Consider the following 12906-nt stretch of genomic DNA (forward strand, 5'->3'; position numbering starts at 1 on the left):
GTGTAAATGCATGGGTATGGTACTTTATTTTTAAAATTCTTGCTTAGGCCAGCCATCAGCTTTATTTCCTACTGGTTTATAGTATCAGTGACACTTTTCTCTGAGCTGAGTTAGAGAAATATCGCTGCTCTAATTCATTGCAAAAACATCAGGGAAATAAGGATGAAACTTCCCTGTCTCCATGAGGTCAAATGTTTCTCTAAGTTTAAAAATATGGAATTGTTTTACCCATATGGATCTCCTTAGCCTTCATGTAAGTCCTTTTCCCTGTTTCTTCTCCCCACTGTTGATTTTCAGATCACATGGCGAACCATTTTGTGGAGTGTACGTATCTCATTTTTCTACTGCTTAAAAAACTGTTATGCTTTTGTTCAGCTAATGGCTTCTCTCTCCTCACAAAGATGCATGAAGCCTTGCCCTGCATGCTTCCAAATAAAAACTGATTTCTGTGCTTGTTCAGTGTTTACTTCCATGTGTGTAGGACTCTCTTTGAGAGTCAGTATTGCCAGAATATGACCTGCTCCTCTGCCTGCTGCTCCTCAGGAGGCTCTTGCAGTTCTGGGGGTCACAGCCACTTGATCCTGGCTCCCTCTGCACTCTGATCCCACATAAAGCTGTCTGACCTTGTCATCCAGAGACTCCTAGATCTGGCAGCTGTTATTTCTTTAACCTGCAAGGTCCTGCCTTTGAGAGGTGCTTGGTTTTGGCTGCCATCTCTAGCTGAGCTCAGCATCTGACTTCCTCACCCCTTGAAATCCAGTGCTGAGATATTTTAAAATAAATGAAGTCCTGTGGGAATTCATCAAGATGTAATGATCTATGTCCCTTCTGAGACTAAAGATTATCAGTAAGTTCATAACAACTACTGTAATGCTTTATGCCAAGGATGTTTTCTGCTGACTGTGGGTTTATTGAAGTACTAAACCAGATCCAAGCAATATGTACTATGATATATGGCACCGTGAGTAACAATAAGAAATATTATGCAATGGATGATGAAATTAGGCTTTTATATTTTAGAAGGTCCTTTCTTGTAGCCCTAGATATTGATGAATCTTCAGTTATGCAGCTGGCAGAGATGGGCTTTCCTTTGGAAGCATGTCGGAAAGCTGTGTACTATACAGGCAACCTGGGTGCTGAAGTTGCTTTCAACTGGATCATTGCACACATGGAAGAACCAGGTCAGTGACTGGAGGGTGCAAGTTAAACTCAGCTCCTGGTTATGGATTTTGACAGTCAGTAGAAATTTTATAATGTGTGACAGAGAAACAATGGCCCCCCCTTCCCCACCTGGGAAACCTGGAGGTGTGAGTGAATTTTCCTAAGCTGCTCCTGGGATGTGCAGATCTTGACCATTATGTGGTATCCTCTGCCTAGAAGAAGACAACAAACTAAGCTACACCAGAAGTCCTGTCCTCACCAATGGTGTGGGCCAGCTCTGTTTCCACCCTTTGGCTAGGTCCGTGCTGCTAAGGGGGAAGCTGACTTGTGACCAAGTGTAAGTACAAAGAATCCTGTGGTCTGGATGCTTTTCTTCCATATCAACCTTCTCTAGCTCAGGCTGGAGCATTCATGCCATACTTGGGCTGTCTAGTGGTGGATAGGGCTGCTAGATGTTCTCCACTTCCTGTGTTTCATCCATGCAAAGTTTGGACTCATGATTCAGCACTGAGTGCATCTCAGTATTTCCCTTGCCCGGAAACTCCAGATTTGGTTGAGTTCACGCTTCACCATGAGCTTTTGTGTTGCTTGTATAAATGGGGAATGAGTTTCACTTGGGCTTAGCAGGCATTTTCAGATATAGAATCAATTCATTTTACATCTATGCACTGGGTTGTCTATTATCCCAATGCCATCATTGCTTCCATACCAATCTTTGCTGCTTTCCTGCAGTTGTTTCACTTCTGCAATGTGCCAAGTTATTCCAGTCTGCTCAGTATGAGCATGTGCACCTAGATATTTTGTAATGTGCACATTCACTTTGTTGTTTTTAAGGCTTTCCACACGTCTAAGTCTGAATTTAGATGCCTGTGAAATGAACTTATATTGATTTCAGGACTGCTTCTGAGGTCCTGTGTGTTATTTGTTTGTGTTTATTGTTGACTTTCCAGTTAAAGAACAAAAGAAGGAACTGATGAATATTTGTTTGTTCTAGACTTCGCTGAGCCATTGGTCACACCTGCATTTGGAGAAGTTGCTTCCAGTGGGGCAGCTGCTTTAGGAGCTGTAGGGCTAGATAACCAGCCTCCTGAAGAGATGGTTGCAATTATCATTTCCATGGGATTCCAAAGGAATCTAGCGATTCAGGCGCTGAAGGCGACAGTGAGTTCATGGGTTATTTGTGGGGTTATTCATGGGGTTTGGTTTCATGTTCATTGTGTAGGTGTGTTCTCAGATGCCTTTGAAATGTGTACAAAAATCCAATTAGTGGATGATGAGCCTGGAACTATCCTGGCAAAGTGTGGGATGCCTGACTTCTCTGGAGGACTTCTCTGGGGAAGGTGCTTCGTGTGTTTTGCTGGAATGGTAAAGTGTGGAAGGCAGTGAGGAAAACTTAACTGTTTTAAAAATAACCTGGATGCCTGGAGACTGCGTGTCTGCAAGATAAGAACCTGGGGCAGTGGGTCTTAGTTGTGGGATTATTTCTTTGACATATGTCAAGCTTTTACAGAGTGCTTGCTGAATACTATTTTCCAAGGAGGTAGAGGTATCTTACAATTTTTAAGTGCTGTAAACATGATCCTTACTCTGTTCAAAGGTTGATGAGTGGAAGTGTGATGTTGGAAAATGTATTAAAGGCTTCTCTTTTGATTGTTTGACTGGCAGAACAATAACTTGGAGCGTGCACTGGAGTGGATCTTCAGCCACCCTGACCCTGAGGAAGAAAGCGACCCTGCCTTGGACACGATGGATATGGAGAACCATGCTAATGCCAATATCCTTGCAGACACAGGGTCTGAGGGACCCAGGATCAAAGATGGCCCTGGAAGTAAGTTCTGCTTCAGCTTAGACCTGGCTGTCATTTTGTTGTGTCACACCCACCCTGTTCATAGAGCTCCTTCCTGTTTTGAAAGTTGTTATTGTGGGAGTTTTTGGACACGATCCCGACAATTTACTTCCAGTCTTGTTTCTGGGGCTGAATCCAGCTCAGTGGGCTGCTGAGTTCTGTGGGCTATGTTTGCTCAGAAAACTCTCTCCTTGAGCTCACTGAAAAACCTGAGCCCAAAGTTTCTTGCTACCAGAGGTTGCAAGTCTCTCCTGGCCTAGGCTTACTTTTTTTTCCGTTGCTATAAGATAAAAAGGCAAAGAAAAGCTAGAATGTTAAAATCTTCAGAAGTTGAGCATCCTAAAGACAACACTGCTGTTACAGACCACCAGAGTTTCTGTCCTCCTGTGGTCTGCTGGGCGATTTGATAATCCTTTCAACCAAGTTCCTTATTCACAATACCACAGGTGTAGTTGGTGTCCTGCATGTTTTATTGTCTTTTGGTTGAGATTCTCTGTCATACTGCTGCTAAATAAACCACAAGATGGGGCTAATGTACAGCAGGCAAAGTTGAGAAGAACCTCCTGGAGATGTCACAGCACTGGAGTACGAAAGTTCAGTGGCAGTGCTAAGGATGTCACAGAAAGTTTTTAAAGGGTCTTTAGTGACCAGTTCTAATAACTGTAGTATGTTCTAAACTGCTACCTCCGATCTTGAATGTAAAGGTCTTAGGAAAAAAAAAATACCAGACAACTTGATTTTTGTGTCTGTTGTTGCTACTGTTATACTAACTTTATAAATATCAACCTTAAGTCTTTTGGAGACTTGGGAAACATTGATTATCACTAGGTTAAAAAAACCCTCCAAACTTGGAATAATTATTTTTTGTGGTATTTAGTCTTTATAGACTGAGACCCTTTACTGAGTGCCTGAAATCCTGATAACCAACATGATTCTGTAAAATGGCTCCAGAAAGCCCTCTCCAAAAAAATCTAGCCCATGTCCTTATGCAATATCCTGAAAGAAGACACCCTTTTACTTTTAGTGGTAATTCAGGTGAATAGTATGAATGGGTGGGGATCAAGAACCAATGCTGAGTTCTCCAGAGACTTTAAGCATAACAATTGTCCTTTTTTTCAGAGGAAGAGCTTTCTTTCCTGTCCTCTCTTCTATGGGCTGCTGAAATACAAGCTTCTGTGTTTTTGGATTTATAGGAGATCGGTGATCGCACGTATAGACAGCTAATTTGTGTGCAGAATGCCCTGTTTGGCACTTTATATGGTGCTCTGTCAACTATGGATCTGCTGTTTTCTTTCCTAAAAGGGGCTGTGATCATAGCCCTGCTGTATGTGCACAGGTCTCTGTGGGTTTGATTTGGATTGGTTTGATGTTTGACAGTGAATCTAAGCCACTAGTTAAAGTTGGGAACATGCTGCAGTGTTAACAGAAACTGAACTTGGGGATACAAAGTCTGAGTTGGGACTGCTTGGCTGTTTCTCCAGTATTAGAAAGAGCATTTCCCTTGGAACTATATTGCAGTGGTAGCAGTAAAAGACTTAGGGTGCCATTTATATTTCTTTAAACAGGGTATGAGCTGTTCGGGTTCATCAGCCACATGGGAACATCCACAATGAGTGGCCACTACGTTTGTCACCTCAGAAAGGAAGGAAGGTGAGTGCAGGTGGGAGAGACACATGGGATGATCAAGTGTTTGATTTGAAGCATCTGTACAGAGCAGGGTGTGCTCATGGCAGACAGCATGGGCTGTTACCATCTGTAGGTTTCCCACCAAAAAAAATGAAAATTGTCACAGAGTCAGTTCTGATCCCACTGAAGTCTGTGGTGAAATGTACCATTGGCTCTCCTGTGCTTTCTATTCCAAATCTCTGTTCAGTCTGGGGCATTGGTTCTGTGTCTGGCTTAGTTTATCTGAGCTCTCCCCAACTTCCTTTTATTGCCCATCAGTAGAAACCCATGGAACTGTGGGCTGATACTGGTGTTGCTGGTACTGTGGTGCTGATCTTGGCTGTGATTTTGATATGGTCCCGTTATTTGACATTGGGAATCCCCAATTTCCCTTCATTTGAGCTGTAACTATACATGCCTCTGCACATCCCTCCTCCTTTTCAATTCTTGACTCTTCCAGCTGGTTCTGCTGTTTCTTTGATCCTTTGTTCTTGTTGCAATGCCTAATTTTTGATTTTAAACTCTTTGAGGTTTGGGTCTGAGAAGCTCCTGATAAAGCTGTGGTGACTTTTATACTCATGGAATGTAATCAATCTTGTTTTCCTTTCAGATGGGTGATCTACAACGACCTTAGAGTCTGTGCCTCAGAGCGACCTCCCAAAGATCTGGGCTACATTTATTTTTACCACAGGATACCAAGTTAGGCCTCAAATCTATCACCTGGCCTTAAGAAGCCATAAGCCTTTTTAACCTGCCCAAAAAAAGCATACAATAAAAATCTAAAACCAACAAAAGACCCTTTAACCCCTGGACTGCCAAAAAGCAAAGGAAAACTTGGGATGTTTATAGTGTATTTAAAAACAATCATTTGATGCCGCCTTAAGTGTTAGACGGAAGATTTCTATTAGGTGCTGTATAGAACATTGTTTTAAATTTATACACCTTACAGGCCAATGTGCACTTCTGGTGGAGTTTGCAGCTAGTGTGTGGAGAATATGGAAGCTTCAGTGTTGAGCAAAAACAGTTCAGCCCAGCTCCTTCCTGCCCTGTCCATGCATCCTTTGAAGACCACAAACAAATATTTGTGTCTTTGGTGACTGGGAGCCTGTGTTTTCATCCACAGTCCAGATCATGTAGAGAAATCATTTGAAGGGAGGAGGTTTGTGGCTGTTCTTCAGTGCAGAATATCTTGTTTCTTAGATTATTTTCAGTGTAGTGAGAAAAGTCAGTGAAGTTATATCTGTTGGAATTCAGTGGTACAGTATCTTGATTTGACTATTCCAGCCTAAGAGACTAATGGAGACAGGAGCAATCTGCTGTCAGTGCCCTCTACATTTTTTGCCAAAGAGAAATTTTATTTTTGCAGACATAGGTTTGTTCATCTTCACTTGAATGTTCATTTTGTAAGTTCTAGCAACAGTTTCAGGATTACAGATGGTTAAAGCAGCAGACTTTCTGACTATGAAATTAAATGCACACCCTCAGGAAAGGCAAGGCTGTTATTTAAATTTTATTTTCTTATGGAGGAGCTAAAGAAGAGTCTAATGTCCCATTCTATTTATGTAAGGGAAATTCCTATGTAGACCATTCATATTCCATCTGAAATCAACCCATTGACAAAGAACTCAAGGTACAGTCCTGCTTTCTGGTAGACTGCTTAAATATTGACTTTCATATCTGAGTGGGAGAAATTGCATAGTAGGTTTGCTGATTTATTGATTTACCCCTCTCTTCCTCCCTTAAAAAACCAAACCAAAACAGCAACAACCAACAAGAACAAAAACCAAACCATAAACCTCCCCCCTTGAATTGATATTTTTGCTTTCTTTAAGCTTGCAAATGCACAAATAATCTGATCTCTTCAAGAGGCACCTTCTAAAAGGAGTTTGATATCTCTGGCAGTGATGGTGGGGTGGGTAGGCAGGGGCTAGCCTTTCCTGTCTTTTTTTTTTTCTTTGTGTGTGTGTTATTTAAATGTTTTTCACAGGTGAGTATACATATTGGGGTTTTAAAATTATATTTGAAAACACTCATTTTAGAAAAATTACAATGGTGAGTGCAAAACCTTTCAAGATTACAAAAAAAAAGAAGAAACCCAAAGGTTCACAGTGTTGGACACTGCTTAGAGGCTGTTGCTGGAGTTGCCTTGGACAGTGTTACCAAGCCCTCAAAATAAATTGCAGCAGTCAAATTTTTTTTTTTTTTTTTTGCAGAGTGCAAGAAAGCCAGAGAAGTGTTATTACATTTTCTCTGCAGTTAGTGCCTGTAGGTTTTAATAGCAAAATTCAGGCAGCTACACATTGCAAAAGAGAACCCAAATTAAACAACTGGTTATGAGAAGGGCATTTTAGTTTTTGCAGTGTCTGGGGAAAAATAATTCTCCCCATGGTCATAAAGCCTCACACAGAGCCAAAAGACACTGTTGGTATTTTAATCAGGTTTTGATCTTAAAAGATTGTGAGAAAAATTCCAGTGCAATAATAGTGTAGAGTGTAAAGGTGTCTAATTGCTGGGAAAGCTCCCTGCACTTAGAGCTCTTATGGCCACATTAGTGCAGTGTTCTGGCACACTAATGAGTGGGCCCTGTGAGATTCAGCTGCCTTGTGCTTATTGAGCCACCAGTTCTGGATGAAATAAAAGCTGCCTGTAATTTCTTTCCTTCTTCCAGATTTTGGATATTTGAGGACTTTACCAGAAAGTGACAGGTTTGAAAATGGGATCAGCAAATTATGCAGTGATACATCTTCTATTTAAAGTGAAAGAGCAAAACTTCTGTGTATCTGTGTGTTTTTTCATTCTGGCAGTAGAAAAAGGAGAAAAGGCCTTTTTATCCCCCTTCCTTTATGTGTTGTTTTTTTTTTTTTTAATTCCCATGTATATTCCAAGGAAGTTCAACACAACAGCTTCCCTCTTGCCTCATGAACTTAAAGGGCTATTTAGAAACTACCAAGATCTGGTGGCTGCTGCCTTTTTATTTAGAAATGTTGCGTAAATAAAAAGGGAGGGCCCTTGGATGGCTGTGGGAAGTGAATTGGAGCAGCTCAGATCCTGGCATTCTTTTCAGTTCTTCACTTTCATGGTTTGCCTGCCCAAACCAAAGTTAGTAAGGAGTGCAGGGAGCAGTTTAGAGTAAAGGATTTAATGTTTTCTAAAATGTAACAGTTCAAAATATCTTAGAAGTTCTTCAGTCAGGTGCTTGAGGAATTACTGTATTCTCTCCCAAAACAGTGGCCTCCCTTCTTTTTCCAAGTGGCTGGTTCAGTTGTCTCCCTTTTGTGATGGGTTTTGTGTGAAGAACATAGTGAACCTGGAGGAGCAGGATGTAAATTCCTGAGTCCTCAACCTCAGAGGAGGAGAGGAGCTTTGGTGGGTTTGGCATTTTTTTAAACTCCAGCATCGCAGAAGCCCCACTCACACAGGTGTACTGAAGAGATGACTGATCTTCCAGGCTGTGCCTGCTGCAGTCTGAATGTGCTAAATCAGGGGCACAGCCTGGGCACACTCCTTGTCTGGGTGCTGGAGGAGTGAGCTGGGAGCTTCTCGACAAAAAGAATGAAGGAAAAAAAATCACTGTGAGCTGTTTGAGACAATCTAACCCGAGAATCATGGCAAGCCAGGATCTGGCAGTAAATAATGCTCTTATTTCTCAGACTTATTTTTACTTTTTTGTATGATACATTTAGGTTAGAAGATGGGAAGGAAATAAAACTCAGTAACTTTTCCTTGATTTCTTTTCCTCTTATTCCTAGCAGCATGCTGGATCCAGTAGACTCCTCATTCTGAGTCACAATCTCCAGTCTCCAAAACACATACAGACACAAACTCCTATTTAATCTTCCTAGCTAAAATATAATTAGGGTAAAAATTAATTTACTCAGAGCTGTGGTTTTAAAACAAGTGTAGATGTTTCTGAACTCCAATCACTTGTAACTCTCCTGGGTTCAGTGCCATTACCTCTGACTGACTTTGGTGTAAGTGAAACCAACATCAGCCCAGGTCCTTGATTCAGGCAGCCTCCACCGGGTCCCAGCACACATTCAGAATGTGGATGCATCCAGAGCTCATTTGATTTCTTTAGAAACCTCTCCAACTGATTTCCTTTTGTTCTCCATCCTGCAGCAGCCATTTTTACCCTCTTTGCTGTTTTCATGCATTGGAAGTCTATGCAAAATATGTAACTGGACATTTTATTGTTTTCCCTGTCGCCCTTCCTACCTTAATGGCTGACATTGGTGTCTGATTTCTATTCACTCTTCAGTGGATTTACTGTTGTATCCTGAATTGTCTGTCCTGGTTTACTTTGCACCATTCAGAGTTGTTTGCTTGAAGCACTGTTAACTTTCTGGAGAGTATTTGTCTGAGATGAGAAAGGCTGTGAATGACATTGTTGCAACTGTTTTAAATTAAAAAGAAATATTCTCACATCTGGTGACTGTGTGGATTCTTGCTTCTTTATTCCTGTCTGAACTGAAGAGTAACAGACAAAATGTGTTTTGATGCTGCCTCTCTCCTTGTGGTCACATTTGGTGTTTTACTTAAAACCTGTGCATAGGGAACAGAGAGGTTTGTGAGATCTTGATTTCTTGTGACTCCTGGCATTTCTGTGAATTTAAAGATTAAAAAAGGTAAAATCCCCAAGCCCTGAGTGGATATACAACATGGCAAAAAATAGAAAACAGGTTTTAAGTTATATTGGGGGATTTTTTTGTTTTTAACTTTTAGGCCTGTTGATATTCTTTGACTTGGCAATGTTTGTGTGGAACAGTGCTGTCATTTTACCTGAAATTTTTGCTTCATCATGGTCTGCAGTTTCTCATACTCAGGAATCTCTTCTGCTGCTCAGTAAAGGAGAAGTCTCTTTTCCTCACGTGTAAGGATTTTACATGGAAATGTGACTTTTGGGACTCAGGTAGATGCAATAGGCTGAAAAAGAAAACTGAGGGGTGACAACTTTTTATAGGATCACGGGACCAGCAGAAGGAGGAGAAGTAAGAGGTAAATTTGCTGGGCTCACTGACACTTCTTGACATAGAGGTATGTCAACATGTGACATGTTGAGTGGTAAGAAATGGTTCAGCTTCTGAATTCTAAACCTAATGATCTGTTTTGGTGTCTCTTCTATCACAGATGTCCTTTGTGACTGTGGCAACTCAAGCCATGCTGTTCACACCACTTGTGACAACTGGAAGAGGTGGGAGAGTGGCTCCCTGACCAAGCTTAAGATCTCTGTTCAGAATTTCCAGGAATTTCCTGTGTAGGATTTGTGCCTGATAGCTTTTGCAGACTGTTGGTGGGAGGCAGGATTGGATAAGTGACAAGTTACCACCCTCTGCTCCCCCTCACCGAAGTGGGGAGCAGCACCTTTGTGTCCCTCAGGTGTTCTACAACCTTAACCCAAATAAGGGCAGCGCTAACAGCCCTGGTGGGACAAATGCTATAAAATTATTGAAAACAGTTACTGTGTGTGACTGGCAGCTGTTTGGAGTGGGTGATTATGTTTTCAGATCTCTTTACCAGTGATTTTTGAGCAGCATTCTGTGTGGATTTGGTACTGATGCTTTTCTCCTACTGTGTTCCTGTGTCAGTGCTGTGTTCCTGATCCGAGTTCCCTATGGAGCACATAACCAAAGGAATTTTCTGCTGCTGCTTTTTCAGTGCATTTGAGCAAAAAGAACTAAACTAGCCTTAACATCTCCCAGCAAAACACACCAGTGTCAAGAGCCCACACTTAATTTCTTCCTAACCGAAGGGTTAGTGTGGTTTTTGTGTCTGTTCCCTTTTGTTTCTTGCTGGAAGGTTCTGGTTAAAGCCATAGGTTTTAGCCAGTTGTTTTTTCTGACAGAGCTTTCCTTCTGCAGGCTGTGTCTTCTGTTTGTTTTTCTGGAGCAGCCCACATGTCCATGGAGAGAGTCCTGCTTTTTCCAGAGCCCTGTGCTGTCACTGCCACAGCCCCTTGTTGGCTGTCAGCTTTTCTGTCCACAGCAGCTCACAGGAATTTTTATCCCTCATGTCTGTGCTTATGTTGGTGTCTCACAGCAAAAACACAGAGTAGGAATGACATCATCCTTGTCAGCAGTTTCACCTCATCCTATGAAAGGCAGAACTGAAAAATGCTGAGAGCCAGTTCTTGTGGTAGTGTGTGGGAAATTGCTTGAGTAGTGATTTCAGTCACTGCATGTTGGCTTTGCTTTTCATAAAGGTTGGTTTGTGATATTGTTACCTCTGTTTTAATTTTTGCATGGTCTTCAGGGAAAATTATTACCTACTTTTTTCCCAGTTCCTCATATGGGCTGTATGTGCAGAACCCTTTGGGGCAGGCCTCAACTGGTATAAATTCCAGTTGTAAGTATAATTGATCAACATGTCGAAATAAAAATCAATTCTAAAAATAACTCTGCCTCAGAGAAACAATGAATTTAGGAAAAAATGAGAACAAAAGCATCCTCTGGCCTTAATTTTTAAGCAGAGAAACATATTCACTTGGTAAACAATAGGATAGAAGACCTCACTGAAAAAATCCTTTCAGTTGGAGACTTAGATCCTTCCTTTCAGTTTAAGTAATTGAAGTCAAGACCCTTTTCAAGTTGAAAAGAGATTTTGAAATATTTGAAGCCACAGACAAAGTTTATTTTTAAAACATATTTAAAAATTGCACAGTTATAAATACAGATAAATAAATACAATTTAATATGTGGAAAAGAACCCAAGGAAGGCATGCTTCCATTACAGTACAAAAATACTACATTAAGTGTGGTGCTCTGCAGATTGTCATCTATGACCTTAATAAATTTAACACATCCAGTATGCACATCATTCTTTTTTGAGGAAATAGATTATTTTAAACAGCAGTGCAGGGAAACACCAAATTAAAGCATCAGTAAACTATAGGTCTGTGTTTAATATTACACACAGCTGATAATGCACTAAGCATACAGAGGCAGAGTCACCTGGAGTAAGAAACTGACCTTTTACCCCGTATGTTCTTACATTCAGATTCTGAATCTGGGTCAGTATGAGCCTTTGTAAGGGAATGTAAACATTCAGGTGTCGGGCTGGGCTTCCACCTTGCCAAGCCCTGCCCCTGCACTTCCCCACGGACACCAGGAGTTCAGGGAGCACTGGAAGGGTGTGCAGCAGCAGGGCTCTTCACATGGCCCAGGTGAAAGGATCTGACAACCCTGTAATCACTTCTTTCCTCTATGTTGGCTTAAAAATAAAGCCAAAAGAACTGATGCAAGATTGCAAAGGTTTTCAAACAGTTTACAGCATATAGAAGAAGCCACACAGAATGCCTCTCAAAACTATATAGTTCTATTTTACTCTAGATATGTTATACTCTGATATATAAAATATATTTATAAATTTTTTTATTTTTTCTAAATTTACAATAGCTTACTGATATTAAAAAGGCTGTTTAAATTAAAGGTTTAGCCAATGTCAATGGCATTCTGTAAATGTAGAAGGGGAAAAGAGATCAAAGCACATCAAATCTCGACCATGCAAGCTTGCTCAATGGGCTGTCACATATTGCAAGCATTTGTAAAGTTACAGCATATTTTAGGAAAATTTAGATTCCTTCTGTCTCTTTACTTTGCCTAATACCTGTTACTTTGTGGGCTGAGGCTCTGAAACTTCCCATGGATTCTCTGACATGCCTGGTTTTCATTTTGCCTATGTTTGTTCAAAGTGTCAGTGATCTCTTCATGCATGGCACTCCTCTGATTTATTTCACCAGTCCAAAAATCAGTAGAACCATAATGAAGGAATCTGATTCTAGCCTAGGTAAGGTTTGAATAGTAGATAATACTGTATTGCATATCCACCGTTTTTTTTTTTTCACAACGTGCAGTGCATTTGGTCTTATCATTTTTGTGAATACTTGGTATATTATTAATATTTATTACATAAATTCACTGTACAGACTGCTAAGCTGACAACACTGGTGACCAGAAATCACATTTTTTCAACTGTGCAGGTAATTCATGCGAAAATAACAACTATGTCTTGTTTTGCAGATGCATGTTTGGGCAAAAGAGATCTACAACCAATTTATGCTTTGCTCCATTTCTCACTGGGTCCAACAGACAATGATTTAGGCCTCGGGCTTTGGCTGTGCCAGTAAGGACAGCAGTTGTTATTTCTGCCATGGAGTCCTGTGCTCTGGGATACAGCTCTGGCTGTTCTGTGATTGAAAGTAGAGATGAAAATGTGAAAATCCAAACAACCCAGCTTCA

At 40.9% G+C, this 12906-nt stretch overlaps 1 protein-coding gene across 1 annotated transcript in view; it reads left to right on the forward strand.

Moving 5' to 3' along the window:
- Positions 1–5376, forward strand: part of USP13 (ubiquitin specific peptidase 13) — a 45696-nt gene extending 40320 nt beyond the window's left edge. Inside the window, exons 16-21 of the mRNA XM_062499099.1 lie at positions 298–324; positions 1038–1181; positions 2156–2322; positions 2827–2989; positions 4573–4657; positions 5283–5376. Of these exons, the coding sequence (XP_062355083.1) occupies positions 298–324; positions 1038–1181; positions 2156–2322; positions 2827–2989; positions 4573–4657; positions 5283–5376 (680 nt within the window). The remainder of the gene's footprint in view (positions 1–297; positions 325–1037; positions 1182–2155; positions 2323–2826; positions 2990–4572; positions 4658–5282) is intronic.
- Positions 5377–12906: the final 7530 nt, after the last annotated feature.

The sequence above is a fragment of the Cinclus cinclus genome, chromosome 10 (genome assembly GCF_963662255.1).
Source record: "Cinclus cinclus chromosome 10, bCinCin1.1, whole genome shotgun sequence".
NCBI classification, from domain to species: Eukaryota; Metazoa; Chordata; class Aves; order Passeriformes; family Cinclidae; genus Cinclus; species Cinclus cinclus.